This window comes from Equus quagga, chromosome 20 (assembly GCF_021613505.1).
Source record: "Equus quagga isolate Etosha38 chromosome 20, UCLA_HA_Equagga_1.0, whole genome shotgun sequence".
NCBI lineage: Eukaryota > Metazoa > Chordata > Mammalia > Perissodactyla > Equidae > Equus > Equus quagga.
Window position 1 is genome coordinate 15,668,282 of NC_060286.1, and position 15,601 is coordinate 15,683,882.

General features: G+C 43.4%; 1 protein-coding gene across 4 annotated transcripts in view; it reads right to left on the minus strand.

The window, feature by feature from the left end:
• The window catches only part of MAP3K9 (mitogen-activated protein kinase kinase kinase 9), a 76,935-nt gene that overhangs the window by 23,036 nt on the left and 38,298 nt on the right, over positions 1–15,601 (minus strand). For all 4 annotated transcript variants that reach the window (XM_046647475.1, XM_046647474.1, XM_046647476.1 and 1 more), the window contains exons 3-5: positions 10,161–10,341; positions 1,488–1,636; positions 369–544 (exon numbers count right to left, since the gene is read on the minus strand). In XM_046647475.1, coding sequence (XP_046503431.1) covers positions 369–544; positions 1,488–1,636; positions 10,161–10,341 — 506 coding nt within the window. The remainder of the gene's footprint in view (positions 1–368; positions 545–1,487; positions 1,637–10,160; positions 10,342–15,601) is intronic.

Genomic DNA, 15,601 nt, shown 5'->3' on the forward strand with positions numbered 1-15,601 from the left:
TTGCAGAACCAAGAAACCTTTCTAGAACCGTCTTATATTTCAGCTGGCAGGGTGAGACAGCCTACTGGTACCTGCCCAATGGTGCTCTTCCTCCAGTTTGGACAATGAAGTAGATAATCCACAAGGAGAGCTTTGGACTCATGACTCTCCCTACTTACTCCTGCTACATCCCAAAAAGAAAGAAAAAGTCTCTATCATATCAGGTCACACCTGAGGCCTAGAAAACTCTCTCCATGTAAAGCTGGGAAGGAAAGAGCTGCCCTGTTATTGCAAACCAAGCAGGAAGGTGGTCGTGTCAGAATCTATTCAGAGGCCCCAGTGGAGAAGGTCCACTGATTCAATGCATGCCTCTTTCTTTTCTTTCTTACCTTTTCTTTGGCCCTGAGTTGGTCAAACATCTCCTGAATCTCATGTTTCCAGTCATCCTGCAGGCAGTGGAAGGAGTCTTTGGGCATTTCGAAGAAACCAGACTCCTCTATGGTAGTTAGCTGGTCCAGGATATTCGTAAAAGATGGTCGTGAATGGGGGTCAGGGTTCCAGCAATCTGCATGGAACATGTGAGTAGACAAAAAACATGAATGAACAGAGGCAAACATATGACTTAGGATACTACATGACTTCATCTGCCAGAAAACTACGTCTCATTTCTCCTTTCAGAAACAGAGATTGGGAATTAGGTAACCCCAACCAGGGCTCGGGAAGCAAAGCAAGCTGCCCAACATCACAGTCATAAAGAGTGAAATTGGAAATAAAAGGCAGCAGCTCTGCACCCATCCACTTCTGAGTGCTGACTCAGCACAAGACAAGCAAGTCCCAAGAGGTTTCCTGTGTGAAGCATGACAACCACTATTCATCAGGTTACAACATCACTCCAGGCCTGACAATAGGCAGCCACACACTGGGCCTCAACTTCCCAAAAACAGTGAGCTACCCTTCCCCCACTCAGTGGGCTGATGAGAAGGCAAGGATAAAAAGCACTGGTGTGGGAGTCAAGAAAAGTGAAGTCTGTCTACTCTCAGATCAGCCAATAACTAATGGAGTGGCCACCTGTCCACTTAACCTCTCTCAGCTTTGGATTTCTCTCTTACACGATTATAGGGTTTGACTAGATGACTTTTAGAGTTCCTTTCTTCTCAGATGTTCTTCATTTCTATATGTAAGACACTCAGAGATCCTGACATAAAAGCTGCAATACCTTCCTAATTTTGTATTAAATAATAATGTACTAAAGTACTGGAGAGCAGGCTTTAGTTATTAAGTTCTACAGTCACTGTAGATGGGCAGAAGGGACATCTGTGACATCAATGTAGCAGGCCGGTGACATCATCTTGGGGAAGCTCTTCCAACTGCCCACAGGATTCCTCCTTGAGTGACTAATACTTCATCTCCTCTTTCAGTAACCGATCCTGTGGAACTGGCCAAAATCTATCAAGTGCTGATAGGAAGGTAAACTGTCTCCACTTTTGTTCCAGACAGGGGTCACTTACCTTCCATGAGTTTGGCAAAAGGTTCTGGGCATGTAGAAGGAATGGGAAGGGCAAGCTTGTTCATGGCCACTCCATAAGCAACTGCTAAGCCATCGATTCCTCGGAAGGGTACCTCCCCAGTCAGGAGCTCCCACAGCAGCACCCCATAGCTAAGGAGAGAAGAAGACAGAGGCCACAGGATAAACCAGGGGTGCAACTTCACTGGCACAGCTCAGGAGGCTTTGCCAAGCACTTTCTCCAACATGTGGGGAAACTAACAAAACAGATGCGCTAACGTAATATAAAAGGGAGACCATAGGCCTACTAGCTAAAAGCAAAAACTCTGCAGTCAGGCACACTTGGTTTCAAACTCTTGTTCCTCAAAATCCTCAACTGCAAAGTGCAAATAACACTAGCAGTCTCACGAGGCTGTCATGAAATAAATGAGCTCCTCTAAATCGGTGCTCAATGGCCACAGCTATTTTGTTGTTGTTATTGTTAACATAACAAAGTGTGAGAAGAGGCAGCCTCTCAGGAATAAATATTTTCTGTTTTAAGAGAACTTCAGCTTTAGTCACAGATATATATTTTTTAGCTTTAGAAAAGCAGAGAGCTGAACTCAAAACAAGCAGATTTTATCCTATAAAAGATTTCTTTAAATGCCCACTGGGTTGAATAGATTCCTGCGCTGGATCAGCGTGAGTGAGTCCTTAACAGAAACCTCTGTCTAACTCAAAGGGAAAAGTTTCACATGGGTGGCCTGCATCGGGACAGCAAAGCGGTGTGTCAGCTGTGAGGGCTTCAGAGTTCACACTCTCCCTTTCAAGTCCAGATGAAGAACTTCTTTCCACCCGTCCTGTGAGTCAGAGGATGGGGAGCACAAACCTTAGCAGAATAATTCTTCTATGAATTCACCATCAGAACCAGGCAAAATCACCTAACGTTCACTCCTTCCAGGAATAGGCAGGACAAGAAACCATAAGGCCACGAACAGCTGGAAGAGTGGCTCTCCTTATATTGTCAACACAAATCTTTTGTAACACTTATCAGTAGTTTACAATCAACAAAAAGTCGTATTAATTAAAAAACAACAATAAACCCAGTATCTATTTTATCATGATACCTTGTATGTGCAGGGTGCTAAGACATTTACAAATGCTATCTTGAGTCTCTACCACAAACTTGCAAGGCAAGTATTACCATCATCTTGCAGATGAGGAAAGCAAGTTTTAGACAGGTTTAGCAGCAGTTATTAAGAGCATACATGGAGTAAGTCATGGTGGACCCTAGACCAAAGCCCAATTCTTTCTCTCTAGAATGCCTTCTACCATTTCTCTGTTTCATAAACTCTAATCGTCTTTCAGATCTGTTTCAAATGCACCACTATTTCTTCATTCATTTTAAACATCTACTAAAGATTTACTATGCATCAAGCTCAATGCCAGGCACCAGGATACAGCATAGACACAGATCTTACCCACAAGGAGATTAGTAGGAGGAACAGAAAATAATCAATTAGAATACAGAGAGATGAGTCATGACAGAGATACTATGAGGACACAAAGAAGGGTCACCTAATCCAGACCAGGATCGGAGCCAGGAGATAGCTGGACCTTGGCTACTAAGTGAAGGAGGCGCCAGTGCTCCAGAGACAGGGGTCAGGGTGTACAAAGGCATGGGCTTGCCCTCAAAGAATCCCAAGTGGCCTGGCATGGCTCCAAAGAAGAGCAACGTCCCAACCAATGTGCCAGGGCATCCCGGAGGATCCCTACAGACAGGCCCTCATAGTGGCCTTGCCAGTCTCCCTGGACAATGGCTTTACCCCAGTAAGCCCTCCAAATACTATTAGTTTCTTTATGCATCTTGACAGAAAAAAAGCCTGGTAGGACAGTTGCAGGTCTAGTCCTGTCTAGACAAGGAGTTGGACTTTAGTCTGAGACTGATGGGAACAATGCTGGACACTTTAGGAAACCCTCCCTGACACCCCCAGGTGTTACTCAGCCCTTTTTTGGGATGCCATGTACTGTAGTTGTTTGTTTACCAGCCATTGGGGCTCCTAAAGGGCATGTTTTTAATCTTTGCATCCTCAGGGCCTGGCCAGGCTCTGGTACACAGTAGCCTCTCCTATGGTGAGTGAGTTGGTGGGTGGGTGTGGGAATGAGCGCACGGTCAGATGGTCCTGCAGACTGCACTGGGTCCCTAGAGCAGGCCCTAAATACCATCAAGAACAGCACGACTACACTTCCTGCCAAACCTTTCATGTTTGGCACTCACCCAGATGGTGGTCATGCTGGGCAGCTTCTACCAAGTGACCTCTCAGAACTCTGAGCACTGCTGACTAGATTCCCATGTTAGAAGGACTCTCATCCTCAGCTGCCTGCTCTTGGGCAACCCCCAGGTCCCAAAGAACCCCTTCCTTCCATCCAGGCAAAGATGGCTGGTGTCCCAGCCCTAACTACTTGGAAAGACAGTAGAGTGTTTCAAAGATCCAAACGTGTCCTGTTTGTGTCCTTGCATCCCATCCCTGATGGTCTTCACACTGAGTGGTAGGTGACCCATGGACATGTCTCAGGCCATCGGGAAGATGGAGGAGCCAGAGACCTTACCCTCCCAGCTTCAAGGAGGGCAGCTCTGCTCTCACCTGGCTTGTTTCTTTGTTCATCTGCATTCCATTCCATTCCGTCTGAAGGGCTCTACAACTAAGAGAAATGGGAGAACTGCTGCTCAAGAAAGACGTAGACAGGCTTGAGGTAAATGCCTACACTACCACTTACAGCCGTGTGACCCTGGGAGAGGAAGCTCACCTCTCCAAATCTCGGTTCCTTCAACGGTGCAAGCAAGACAGCAACCCCCACCTCACGGAGTAGCTGCAAGGAATAAATAACAACAACTACTCCTCATCCAGAAACCACTACCTATGGCGCGTAAGCAAACTGTGTTTCCCCTTGGAAAGTGTCTGCCGAGATGTAGGGAGAGTCCCCAGTGGTGGTGAGAGCCGTGCCAAGGGACACCAGCATCCAGGGAAAGAAGCCTTTCTGGGGATGACTGGACCAGTCAAAGTTTTCCCCTGCCATCGTTCCTCTTTGCTTTTGTAACAGCAGGTGGGTGATATAAATGAAGTCTTGGCATTCCCTTGGCAGGAAGAGAGGCCAAGAAGGGAACGGGAGAAATAGAGGTAAGATGGGTCTGAGCCTCAGGGAGAGTGGGGAAGTAGAAGTCCGCGGAATTTATCTCAGGTTTAACTTTGTTGCCCTCCCAGGATTGAGAGAAGACAAGAGGTCCTTTCAAGATCATTTACAAGCAGCCTGGAAGTACCAGCTCAGTTAAAACTTGGCCTTGGAGTCCCTCCCCCGACAGGGAACCACCAGCTCCCAAAGTGCTGCCAGTGATTTCCCAAGAGTCCTCACAGCCTAACCCAAACCTTCAGGAATGCACCCTGTGTCGATAAGGAACCACCTCAGAGGTGCGGCAATCCTCTCCACATTTGGTAGGGTCAGGGGTAGGGGACGGGTGTTTTATATTTTTCAAAGTGAGGACAAGCACCAGAGCGGAAAGCAAAACTTCCTGACCAAAGGCACAGCAATTCCACACCTGAGCTGGACCAGGGCTGTTTTTCTTATGAACCTACACTGTCTCTAAGATGCATGCTCTGAAAGGAAAGGCTGTCCCTTGAATAAGCTCCTGCACTTGGTAATTGGCTGTGACCTCACATTCCAGGAACAACACTGACTGTTTAACAATCTTTGGCAAAGACAATTGAACTACCATATGTGAAAGCACTTTGTAAATTGTAAAGTAACATACAATTCTTCTTCTGGCTGTTGTTAACCAGACCTCGTTCAAAATGATGATATATTTATTAACATATATATTACTATATACATTAATATAATTATTGACATAAATATTTATTGACATGGTAATATGCTAATGCTATATTATATTCAAAAAGCAGCTTATAAAACAGAATAATCCCATTTTAAGGGATGGGTAGATAAGCATGTGAACAGGAATAAACGCACCAAAATATCAATATAGATTATCTTTAGAGGTGGGTTGCAGGTGATTTTCTTTTTCCTTTTTTCTTGTTTATCTATATTTTCTAATTTTTTCTATAGTGAACATGTTTTACTTCTGTAATATTAGAAACTTAAAATGATTAACAAAATGCCTCCACTTCATCCCACACACAACAGGCGAGAAGTCATTATAGGACGATGGCCTCTGGCTGTAACCACCTCTCCCTGCACAGCACGCCCAAAGGAAAAGATTTTGTCAATTACTCTTCTTGAGGTGGTCCAAAATCTAAGCAGATTGGGAAACTTACTAGAGGATCTGGGCCATTATCATCTTAGCCTCCATCACAGTACGTGGAGGAGGCCAGAGAACTACCTCTGAAGAGCAGTAAGACAAACTCAGCTGGCACTGGGCACCCAGCAATAACAGAGGCCCAGAGGTCTGGATGAGTTCCAGGAGGGGAGAGGGTTGGACTCAGGCTCAGCCCAGTACCTGGCACAGAGTAGGCATTCAACAAACATTTCTTGAACAAGTAAATGAATTACAAGTCAACTGGGGAACCAGCTTTGTCCCGAGTTCCTGGGCACATTCTGGCCCTCTCTGGGATATCCTGCTGGGTCTCAGGGATGGCGGGCCAATCATTCTGGAAAAAGCTGCCCAAAGGGCAAGAACAAGAGTATACAGAAGGTAATACGGCTGCAAGCACAGAGTTTCAAGAGACACATATCCAGTAGTAACAACAGCTTTACTTCTACCACCTGCGTGAACTTAGGTACCTGACTTAAACCATCGAGCCTCAGTTACCTCATCGGTAAAATGGAAATGATATCTACTTTTGGGGATTCTTGCGAGGAACAAATGAGATAGGATACAGAGCATTCAGCAGAGAGCCTGGCCCTTAAGCATTTGTAGGTGGTACATACTGTTACCAGTGTATGTGTATTGTACAAGTAGCAATGGACACACGTTTTCCTCTGGTAAATGTGCGAGATCATCTGGAGCCACTTAGACGACTCGGCTTGAGGAGGGTAGAATTAACAGCCCATTTAGTGGATTGCATAAACTGTCTCCCACAAGGAAATGCTGTAGCATGAAAGCTAAGAAAGCTGCGAGGGAGCAGGATGAATTATGTTTTCAAACCACATTCATCAATCAAGCTGAGTCAGGAGGCTTAAATCCCAGGAATAATTCTAAACTAGAGACCCACCAGCAGAGCAGGCCATGTGACAATTCCCAAGACACCTCATCCAAAGTGCTGTTGATTTGGAGTTTACCTCCAAACTCTCCCCTTCAGAGAGCAGAATAACTTCATCAGATGCCTCTCACTGAAGAGGCTCCTCAAGCCTGCTTTCAGGACCTGTGGTCGAAGGGTAAGACCTGGAGGTTAGTCTTGGAACAAGGACATCCTGGGTAAAAGCTGAAAGGTCTTGCCTTGTTCCTTTCATGATGGACAAACCCCTGCAATGGCCTTGCCCTTCCTTGTCTGCCATTTCTGTCACCATGACAGAGAAGACCCTACATTAGGTATTTGAGCTTTCCTTTCCCACTAAGAATGTGCCTGGATACTGGAGGCAACTCTGTCCAAATCAACGTAGCAGCAGAAACCTTTAAAGTGTGTGACCACACAAGCTGAATGATTTCAAGGCCAGGCCGGGAGAAGAGGCTAGCAGGAATACAGGAAGAAGAAAATAATCATGTTACTGAGAAGTCATGGTTTCCCATGAAGAAAGGTAAGATAAAGTTGAGTGTGGCTGATTGTCCCCCCAAATCCATGGAAGAGATTCTTCTTCCATAGTAAGCCCAGCTAAAGCCTACATTTGTCTGCTTCCTTTGCAGCCAAATGTGCCCACGTAACCACACAATGGGGTGTGCACAAAGGAGATATGCACAACTTCTGGGTTGTCTCCAGATTAAAGACAAGCTGCTTGCTGTAGATAAGCTCTCTCTCCCCTTTTCTTCAGACTATAATGCAGAAGTAACAGTCACTCTGATGGAACCATTTAGCTAAGAACACCACCCTGAAAGAATCTGAGTTCCTGAATGATCTCACAGGACACAGCTGCCCCACCAGCCTGGACTGGCTGGACTACTCCTTGAAAAAGAAATACACTTCTACCTTATTTAAGCCATGACATCTGTATGTCTCTTTGTAATAGCAGCTTAGCTTAATTAATATACTAACTAATCTTATTAGCCTATGGTCAAGCAATGAATGTGTTAGGTTGAAGCATATTCAACTGCTGTTTTTGTAGGTCAAAAACAGTTGAATATCAGTGTACAGCTCAACCTAACGAGATCTGGTCAGAAATTTTCAGAAAAGGATAACTTTACCCTGTAGTTAATGTGTGGTGAAATTAGATTAAATATACGCAAGCTACAAAACATCATTGAAAGAAAATTAAAGGAGGCCTAAACAAATAGAAAGATATCCCATGTTCATGGATTAGAAGATTTAATGTTAAGATGGCAATACTCCCTCCAAAGTGATCTACAGAGTTAACACAATTCCTGTCAAAATCCCAGCTATTTTGCAGAAATTGACAAAATGATCCTAAAATTCACATGGAAATGAAGGGACCCGAAATAGCCAAATAGTCTTGAAAAAGAAGGAGGAAGTTGGAGGACCCAAACTCCCTAATTTCAAAACTTACTACAAAGCTACAGTAATTAAAACAGGTGATACTGGCATACAGATAGACACATAGATCAACAGAGTAAAACTGAGAGTCCAGAGATAAATCCTCACATTTATGGTAAATTGCTTTTTGAAAAGGGTGACAAGACAATTCACTGAGGAAAGAATAGTCTTTTCAACAAATGGTGCTGGGACAACTAGATAGCCATATGCAAAAGAATGAGATTGGTCCTCTACCTCCCATTGCATACAAAAATTAAGTCAAATGGAACAGAGACCTAAATGTAAGAGGTAATATTATAAAACTCTTAGAAGAAAAATAGGTATAAGTCTTCATGACCTTGGATTAAACAATGGTTTCTTAGATACAACACCAAAAGCACAAGCAATCAAAGGAAAATAAATTGGACTTCATCAAAATTAAAAATGTTTGCGTTTCAAAGGACACTAACAAGAAAGTGAAAAGAAAACCCACAGAATGGGAGAAAATATTTGCAAATCATGTCTGATAAGGGATTTGTATCCAGGATATATTAAGAACTCTTTCAACATAAAAATAAGAGGACATATAACCCAAGTTTTAAAATTGCAAAGGATTTGAATAGACATTTATCCAGAGAAGATACACAAATGGCCAATAAGTACATGAAAAGATGCTTAACATAATTAATCATTAGGGAAATACAAATCAAAACCATAATGAGATACCACTTCTGATCTACTAGGATGGTTATAATCAAAAAGACAGACAATAACAAGTATTGAGGGGATGTGGAGAAACTGGAACCCTCATATATTGCTAATGGGAATGTAAAATGGTGCAGCCACGGTAAAAAACAATTTGGCAGCTCCTCCAAAAGTTAAACAGAATTACCATATGACCCGGCAATTACACTCCTAGGTATATACCCAAGAGAACTGAACACATATGTTCACACAAAAGCTTGTACACAAATGTCCATAGCAGCATTATTCATAATAGCCAAAAAATGGAAATAACCCAAATGTCCATCAACTGATGAATGCCTAAACAAATTGTGGCATATCCATACAATGGAATATTATTCAGCTATAAAAATGAATAGAGTACTGATACATGCTACAACATGAATGAACCTTGAAAATATTCTACCAAATGAAAGAAATCAGTCAGAAAAGACCACCTACGGTATGATTCCATTTGTACAAAATGTCCAGAAGAAGCAAATCTATACAGATAGAAAGTAAATTAGTGGTTGCCAGGGGGTAGGGATAGGGAGAATTGGGAAATGACTGCAAACAGGTATCAGATTTCTTTTTTGGGTGACACAAATACTCTGGAAATAGATAGTAATTGTAGTGGGTTGAACAGCGGCCCTAAAAAGATATGTCCATGTCCTAATACCCAGAATCCTTATTTGGAACAGAATCTCCCTTAGAGTTTCTGGAGGGAGTGTGGCCCTGCTGGCACCAATTTCAGACTTCTGGCCTCCGGATTATAAATTTCTATTGTTTTGAGCCACCAGGCTTGTGGTAATTTTTACAGCAGCCCTAGGAAACTAATAACAATGGTGATTGTTGTAAAACTTTGTAAATTTACTAAAAATCATTAACTTATACATTTTAAAGGCTCAACTTCATGGTATGTGAATAATATTTCAATAAAGTTGTTATTTGAAGTACACACGTGCATAACCATACACATGCAAGCTCCTTTTACAACACGTCAGGAAGCAACAGCTTCATAGGCTAAGTAAAGTGCATGATAACCTATCGTCCTTTCTTTTGTATAACAAGGTGATGCTCCTGCCTCACAGTCACGAGAATATAAACTCTGTAGATGCTGATCCTCCCATCAGTGAGGACAGGATTTTTAGATCCATGTCCTTGTGACCTTGTGGGCTGACATTTACTAGAGGGACGGTTGGTCTAACCTGTGACTCCGCAGTTTTGGGGGTATGCTTCGGACCCATGTTTTCCCAACCTCAATTCTCCAAATCCTGAAGTATGTGTGCAGCCAAGACAGACCTGGGGAACACTGACCCTGCAGCTCTGGACCTTACCTCCACACGTCGCTGCCTTTGGAAAACATGGAGGCACGAATGACTTCAGGTGCCATCCAAGCATATGTCCCTGCCGCGCTCATCTTGGTGGTTCGGTGCCACTCCCGAGCCAGGCCAAAATCAGTGATCTTCAGAATCTTGTTGCTCAGATCTCCATTCTCCACCTTTTGGAGGATCAATACTGGGCAACAAAAGGAATAGAGAAGAAACCAGAGAGTCTGCATTAATCACAGGGAAACCACCAAACACAGAGCCCTCCTTCCATCCTCTAGTCCTGAACCGCAGGCTCCATCATGCGGCTACCACGGGTTGATGGTAGGAGCCATTGTTCTCATACACCTACGATGCATAAATTTTTGTGCCAAGTATTTTATAGGCATTATCTTTAACCCTCAAAACAACTTTATGAGGTAGATAGTACTCTCATCTCTGTTTTACACATGAGGAAACAACTAGATCCAAAACCACCAGAAGCCAGGGCATTTCCGCACAGCGTACTTTCCTGGAATGTGTGTTATAGATATAGTCTCCCAGCAGTAGTGAAATGTTTAAACTCTCTCCTGGGAAAAAGTCACTACCACCTCATGGCATGGTGAGGTCACCAATAGAGATACAGCACTGTTAGATAAATTTTCAAGGCCACACAACTAATAAGCCAGGGCTGAAACCCAGGCAGCCTGACTCAAGAGCCTTCTCTGTTGTCTTTACACCATTCAGCCCATTCACACTCTATGAAAGAAGAGCTGTGAGGTCACAGCTGACCCTTCTGAGAAGCAGCTCCTTGGGTTTTCTCTCTGCCAGGGCACCCCGGGCTATACCCACCCTCAGATCACAAGGAATGGAGGTACATGTTGGATTTTCAAGGTTTCAGATGGTGTCTGGACAGTTTCCATGAACCTCTCCCAAGTTACTTTATTTAAGCTCTTAAGAAAGCATGTCTTTTGGGCACAGAGATTTCCCCTTAATCCAGGAACTCACGCCCACCCTTTGAGAAATGGCTGACAAGTTGGAGGGGTCAGAGTGACACACATGTTAACACCCGTGCTGCTCTCTGTGAACATGGCCCAGGCAGGAGGAGCTAGTGCACTGAACTAGTTATACTCAGGGCCCTGCCTCCTACATTCTAACACCAAAGCACCACAGCGTGGGAGCCATCTTGGCTCTCCCAGGACAGCAGCTGAGGCAGCTACCTCACCCACTTGACGGTTCCAGTAGTAAGTGTGCCCTCGTGGGAACCAATCTCCCTCAAAAGAGCAAAACTGCAAATTGACTCAAGTGCTGGAAGCTAAGTCAAGGAACTCTGCCGGAGTGGGCAGCTAGCGAGCTCTTTGGACGTGTGGAAGCCAAGCCTTCGTGTTCCCAAGTGGGACGGTTGCAAAGGCCCAGTGGCAGCATAACCTCTGGTGGGCCAGACACTGAACCACCCGGGATTCAGAGCTCAGTACACAGGTTTTCAGCGGAGGAAGAAAGACTCTCTGCCGTTCAAGCCCAAATGGGGAGGGTACGGAAAGGGAATGATTTTAGGGTAACTGCCTTAGGCAGGTCCCTCAAGTCGCACAATTGGACTTTTCCTGCTGCCCCCAACAAATGTCCACTGAACTGTTACATATTGGAAGGACTTAGGCCTATGTGCTTCTCAGAAAATCAGCCATAAAGAGGGATTACAAGCAGCCATAGGCCTGAGAGCACAAGATAAAACAGTGCCAGCCACTCCCTAGATCTAATGGACTGAGACTCCTTCCTCCACGCCCTCTCCCCGCCTCCTCTGACACACACCCCCCACGCTGAGCTGCCAGCATCCTGAATGGGTCCCGGCCTCTGAATGCTTGGGCAGACTGAAAAAAAAAAACCTTTCTCCATCTCTCCAGATTCTTCTGTGCCTCTCTCCTCCTCTCCTCGGGCAGAGATAGACAAATATGGACCCAGACTGCTGGGCAAGTGACTCTAAAGAAACCCACAGTTCCTTCTACAGAGGGGGCCGCCCGCTCCTGACCATTTCTTTCTGAGCCGCCCTTAAACGGAAGATTTGGAGGGAACCCTATCCTTCCATATCCAGTGGGGTTCCGTCCCGCCACCCCAGACCCCAGAGGACTGGCAGGGGCAGGGGGAGGAGGAGAACAGTTTCATGATACTGTGTGGATCCAGCTGAGCTGCCTCACTCTATGCTGGAAGGGGAAGCAGCGAAGTTTACATTCTGTTACAGGAAATAGCTGTTTTAGAAACGGAATGGCATATTGAAGATGATTTTTGAAAACAGACTAATCTGTCAGATGGCTTAAAAGGAATGGCAGAATGATGAAGATGGGGCAAGAATCAGCCCAGGGACGTTGGTCTGAATTTAAATGACTTTAGATAGCACAGGTCCAGCCTGGTTCCATCTAACGCCACTGCTCCCTGCTGCCTTACAACCAGCTGACCACGAACATTTATCCCAACAGGTTGGGTCCCTGAAGCCATCTGAGTTAGAAATCCCTGGCCTAGGGGTCCTGCCCTCTGCAAAGAGGAGAGGCTGTGTAATCAGAAGCCAGCTAGTCATCCTGGCAGATGGTAAGAGCCGATGCTTCTCAATAATGGTTTCCTGAAACACTGCTATCTACTAAGCATCTATTACTATAAATAATTAAAGCAACAAAGTATGTGAAAGCTTTACCTTTTTTGTAGATTTTTCTTCATTGAGATAAAATTCACATTTTAAAGTGAGCAATTTAGCAGTACTTAGTACATTCACAATGTGGTACAACCACCACCTCTATCTAGTTCCAAAACATTTTCATTGCTCCTGTAAGGAAACCCAGTACCCATTAAGCAATTATTCCCCATTCTCCTCTCCTCCCAGCTCCTGCCACCCACCAATCTGCTTTCTCTCTCTATCAGTTTACCTATTCTGGATAGATCATATAAACAGGACTATTCAACGTGAGACACATCTGGGTATTTCACATAGCATAACATTTTCAAGGTTCATCCACATTATAGCTTGTACCAGTACTTCATTCCTTTTTATGGCTGAATAATACTCCATTGTATGTATATACCACAATTTGTTTATCCATCTGTCCACTGAAAGACATTTGGGTTGTTTCCACCTTTTGATTATTGTGAATAGTGATGCTATGAATATGTGTGTACATATACTTGGAGTATCTGTTTTCAATTCTTTTGGGTGTATACCTAGGAGTGGAATTGCTAGCTTATATAGTAATTCTACATTTAACTTTTTTTTTGGGTGAGGAAGACTGGCCCTGAGCTAACATCCATTGCCAATCTTCCTCTTTTTTTGCTTGAGGAAGATAGTTTAACTTTTTGAGAAACTGCTAAACTGTTTTCCACAGCAGCTGAAGATTTTACAGTCTCATTAGTAGTGTATGAGGGTTCCATTTTCTCTTCAACCTCGCCACACTTATTTTCATTTTTTTTTATTATAGCCATCCTAGTAGATGTGAAATAGTATCTCATTGTGGTTTTGATTGGCATTTCCCTAATAACTAATAATGCTGAGCATATTTTTGTGTGCTTGTTACCCGTTTTTATATCTTCTGTGGATAAATATCTATTTGTTGTTTGCCTTTTTGTTGTTGAGTTATGAGACTTATAAGTTATAAGTATATCCTGGATACTAGACCCTTATCAAATATATGATTTGAAAATATTTTTTCCCTTTCTGTAGGCTGTCTTTTTTACTTGATAATGTCCTTTGATGCACAAAATTTCTTAATTTAGATGAAGTCCACTTTATTTTTTCTTTTCTTCCTCATGCTTTTGTTGTAATATCAAAGAATCCATGGCCAAGTTCAAGTTCATGAAGATTTACCTCTATGTTTTCTTCTAAGAGTTCTATGGTCTCAGCTCTTATATTTAGGTCCCTGATCCATTCTTAGTTAATTTTTGATATCATATGAGATAGGGGTCCAACATCATTCTTTTGCATGTGGATATCCCATTGTCCCAGCGCTTCTTGTTAAAGAGGAAAGCTTGACTCTTTAAAACAGAGTGAAGCACAGTCCTCTCCCAACATGGTTTCCCTGGTAGGAAAGAAAGGTTATATTCACAGCAGCTTACTTACCTGAACCACTGCAGTGAGCCCATTCTAAGCTTCTACCGCTGACCAACTGCAGCAATAGCAAATTATCGTGCTTGACTTCTTGGAAAACTTAGGAATGTTTTATCAAAATCTGGTGAAGTCTATGAAAGCATATTGTGTAAACCTCCCCTCTCATGCGTAGGGTAGTGGAACAAATGCTGAAAACAACTAACAAGTGCAGGTCAATGGGGGCCTGGCTAAGACAGGAGGAACAGAGAGGAAAAGACGCATTAGAACTAAAGACCCTAGTGAGTAACCAGATATAGGGGCTTGATGGAGAAGACAGAGGTCGCCAGCCTAGTACACATGGGTACCCAGTAGAACAGTAGTGCCCCTCATTGAGAAGTTGAGAGACAAAGCCCATTTGAGAAAGCCACATTGAGCATGGGACATAATGATGTTTAAGGTGACATCAAGTTTAGGCTTGACGTTTTCCATGAGACCCTGGACAAATTTCATGAACTCTGCACCTCTATTCTCGCTTTTGTAAAATGAGGATAAAGACTAATAAGATTAATAAAAATGATACGGCAATGAAGCACCCAGCAGAGAGCATGGCACATAAATAGGCACTCAGGACACCACAGCTATTATTATTACTAAGTGTCTTGTAAGTAAGTGGAAACCATGGAACTCAGCACTCAAGGTACTAGGCGTGAAGCCTGGCAGTCTCTGATACATAATAACCATGCAATAAATTTTTACTGTATAAACAAATGGAATGGTTGATTAATTAATAATGATAGCTACCTATCGATCACTTAGTGGCATGCTGCTCTTTACATACATCACCTTAGTTAATCCCTAAATTAACCCTATGAAGTAGGTGTAATTATTTTCTCCACGATAAAACACACACAGAAAGGTTAAGTTAGAGAGGGATGGAGATGGGATTCGAAAACAGATCTCTCTTTGCACGCTGTGCCATCCAGGGGACAGAAAAGAATCCTATGCGTCTTTAAGGCTTATCTCAATTTCTGCCAGATCCCTAAAACCGTCAGTCATTAACTAGCCTTCACCACTCTTCCTTTTCCTGAATTATTCCTTCAGCATCCAAAACCAATACCATATAATTAAACATTATATTTTTTATGATTATTCTTCATATGTATTTAATAGTCATTTATTTATTTATTTATTTATTGGTGAGGAAGATGGTCGCTGAGTTAACATCTGTGCCCATCTTCTTCAATTTTGTATGTGGGACACCACCACTGCATGGCTTGATGAGTGTGCGTAAGTTCACGCCCAGGATCCAAACCTGCGAACCCTCGGCAACTGAAGCAGAGTGCACAAACTTAACCACTATGCCACAAGGCTGGCCCCATATTATATACTTCTTTTAATCATTCCCCGCTGC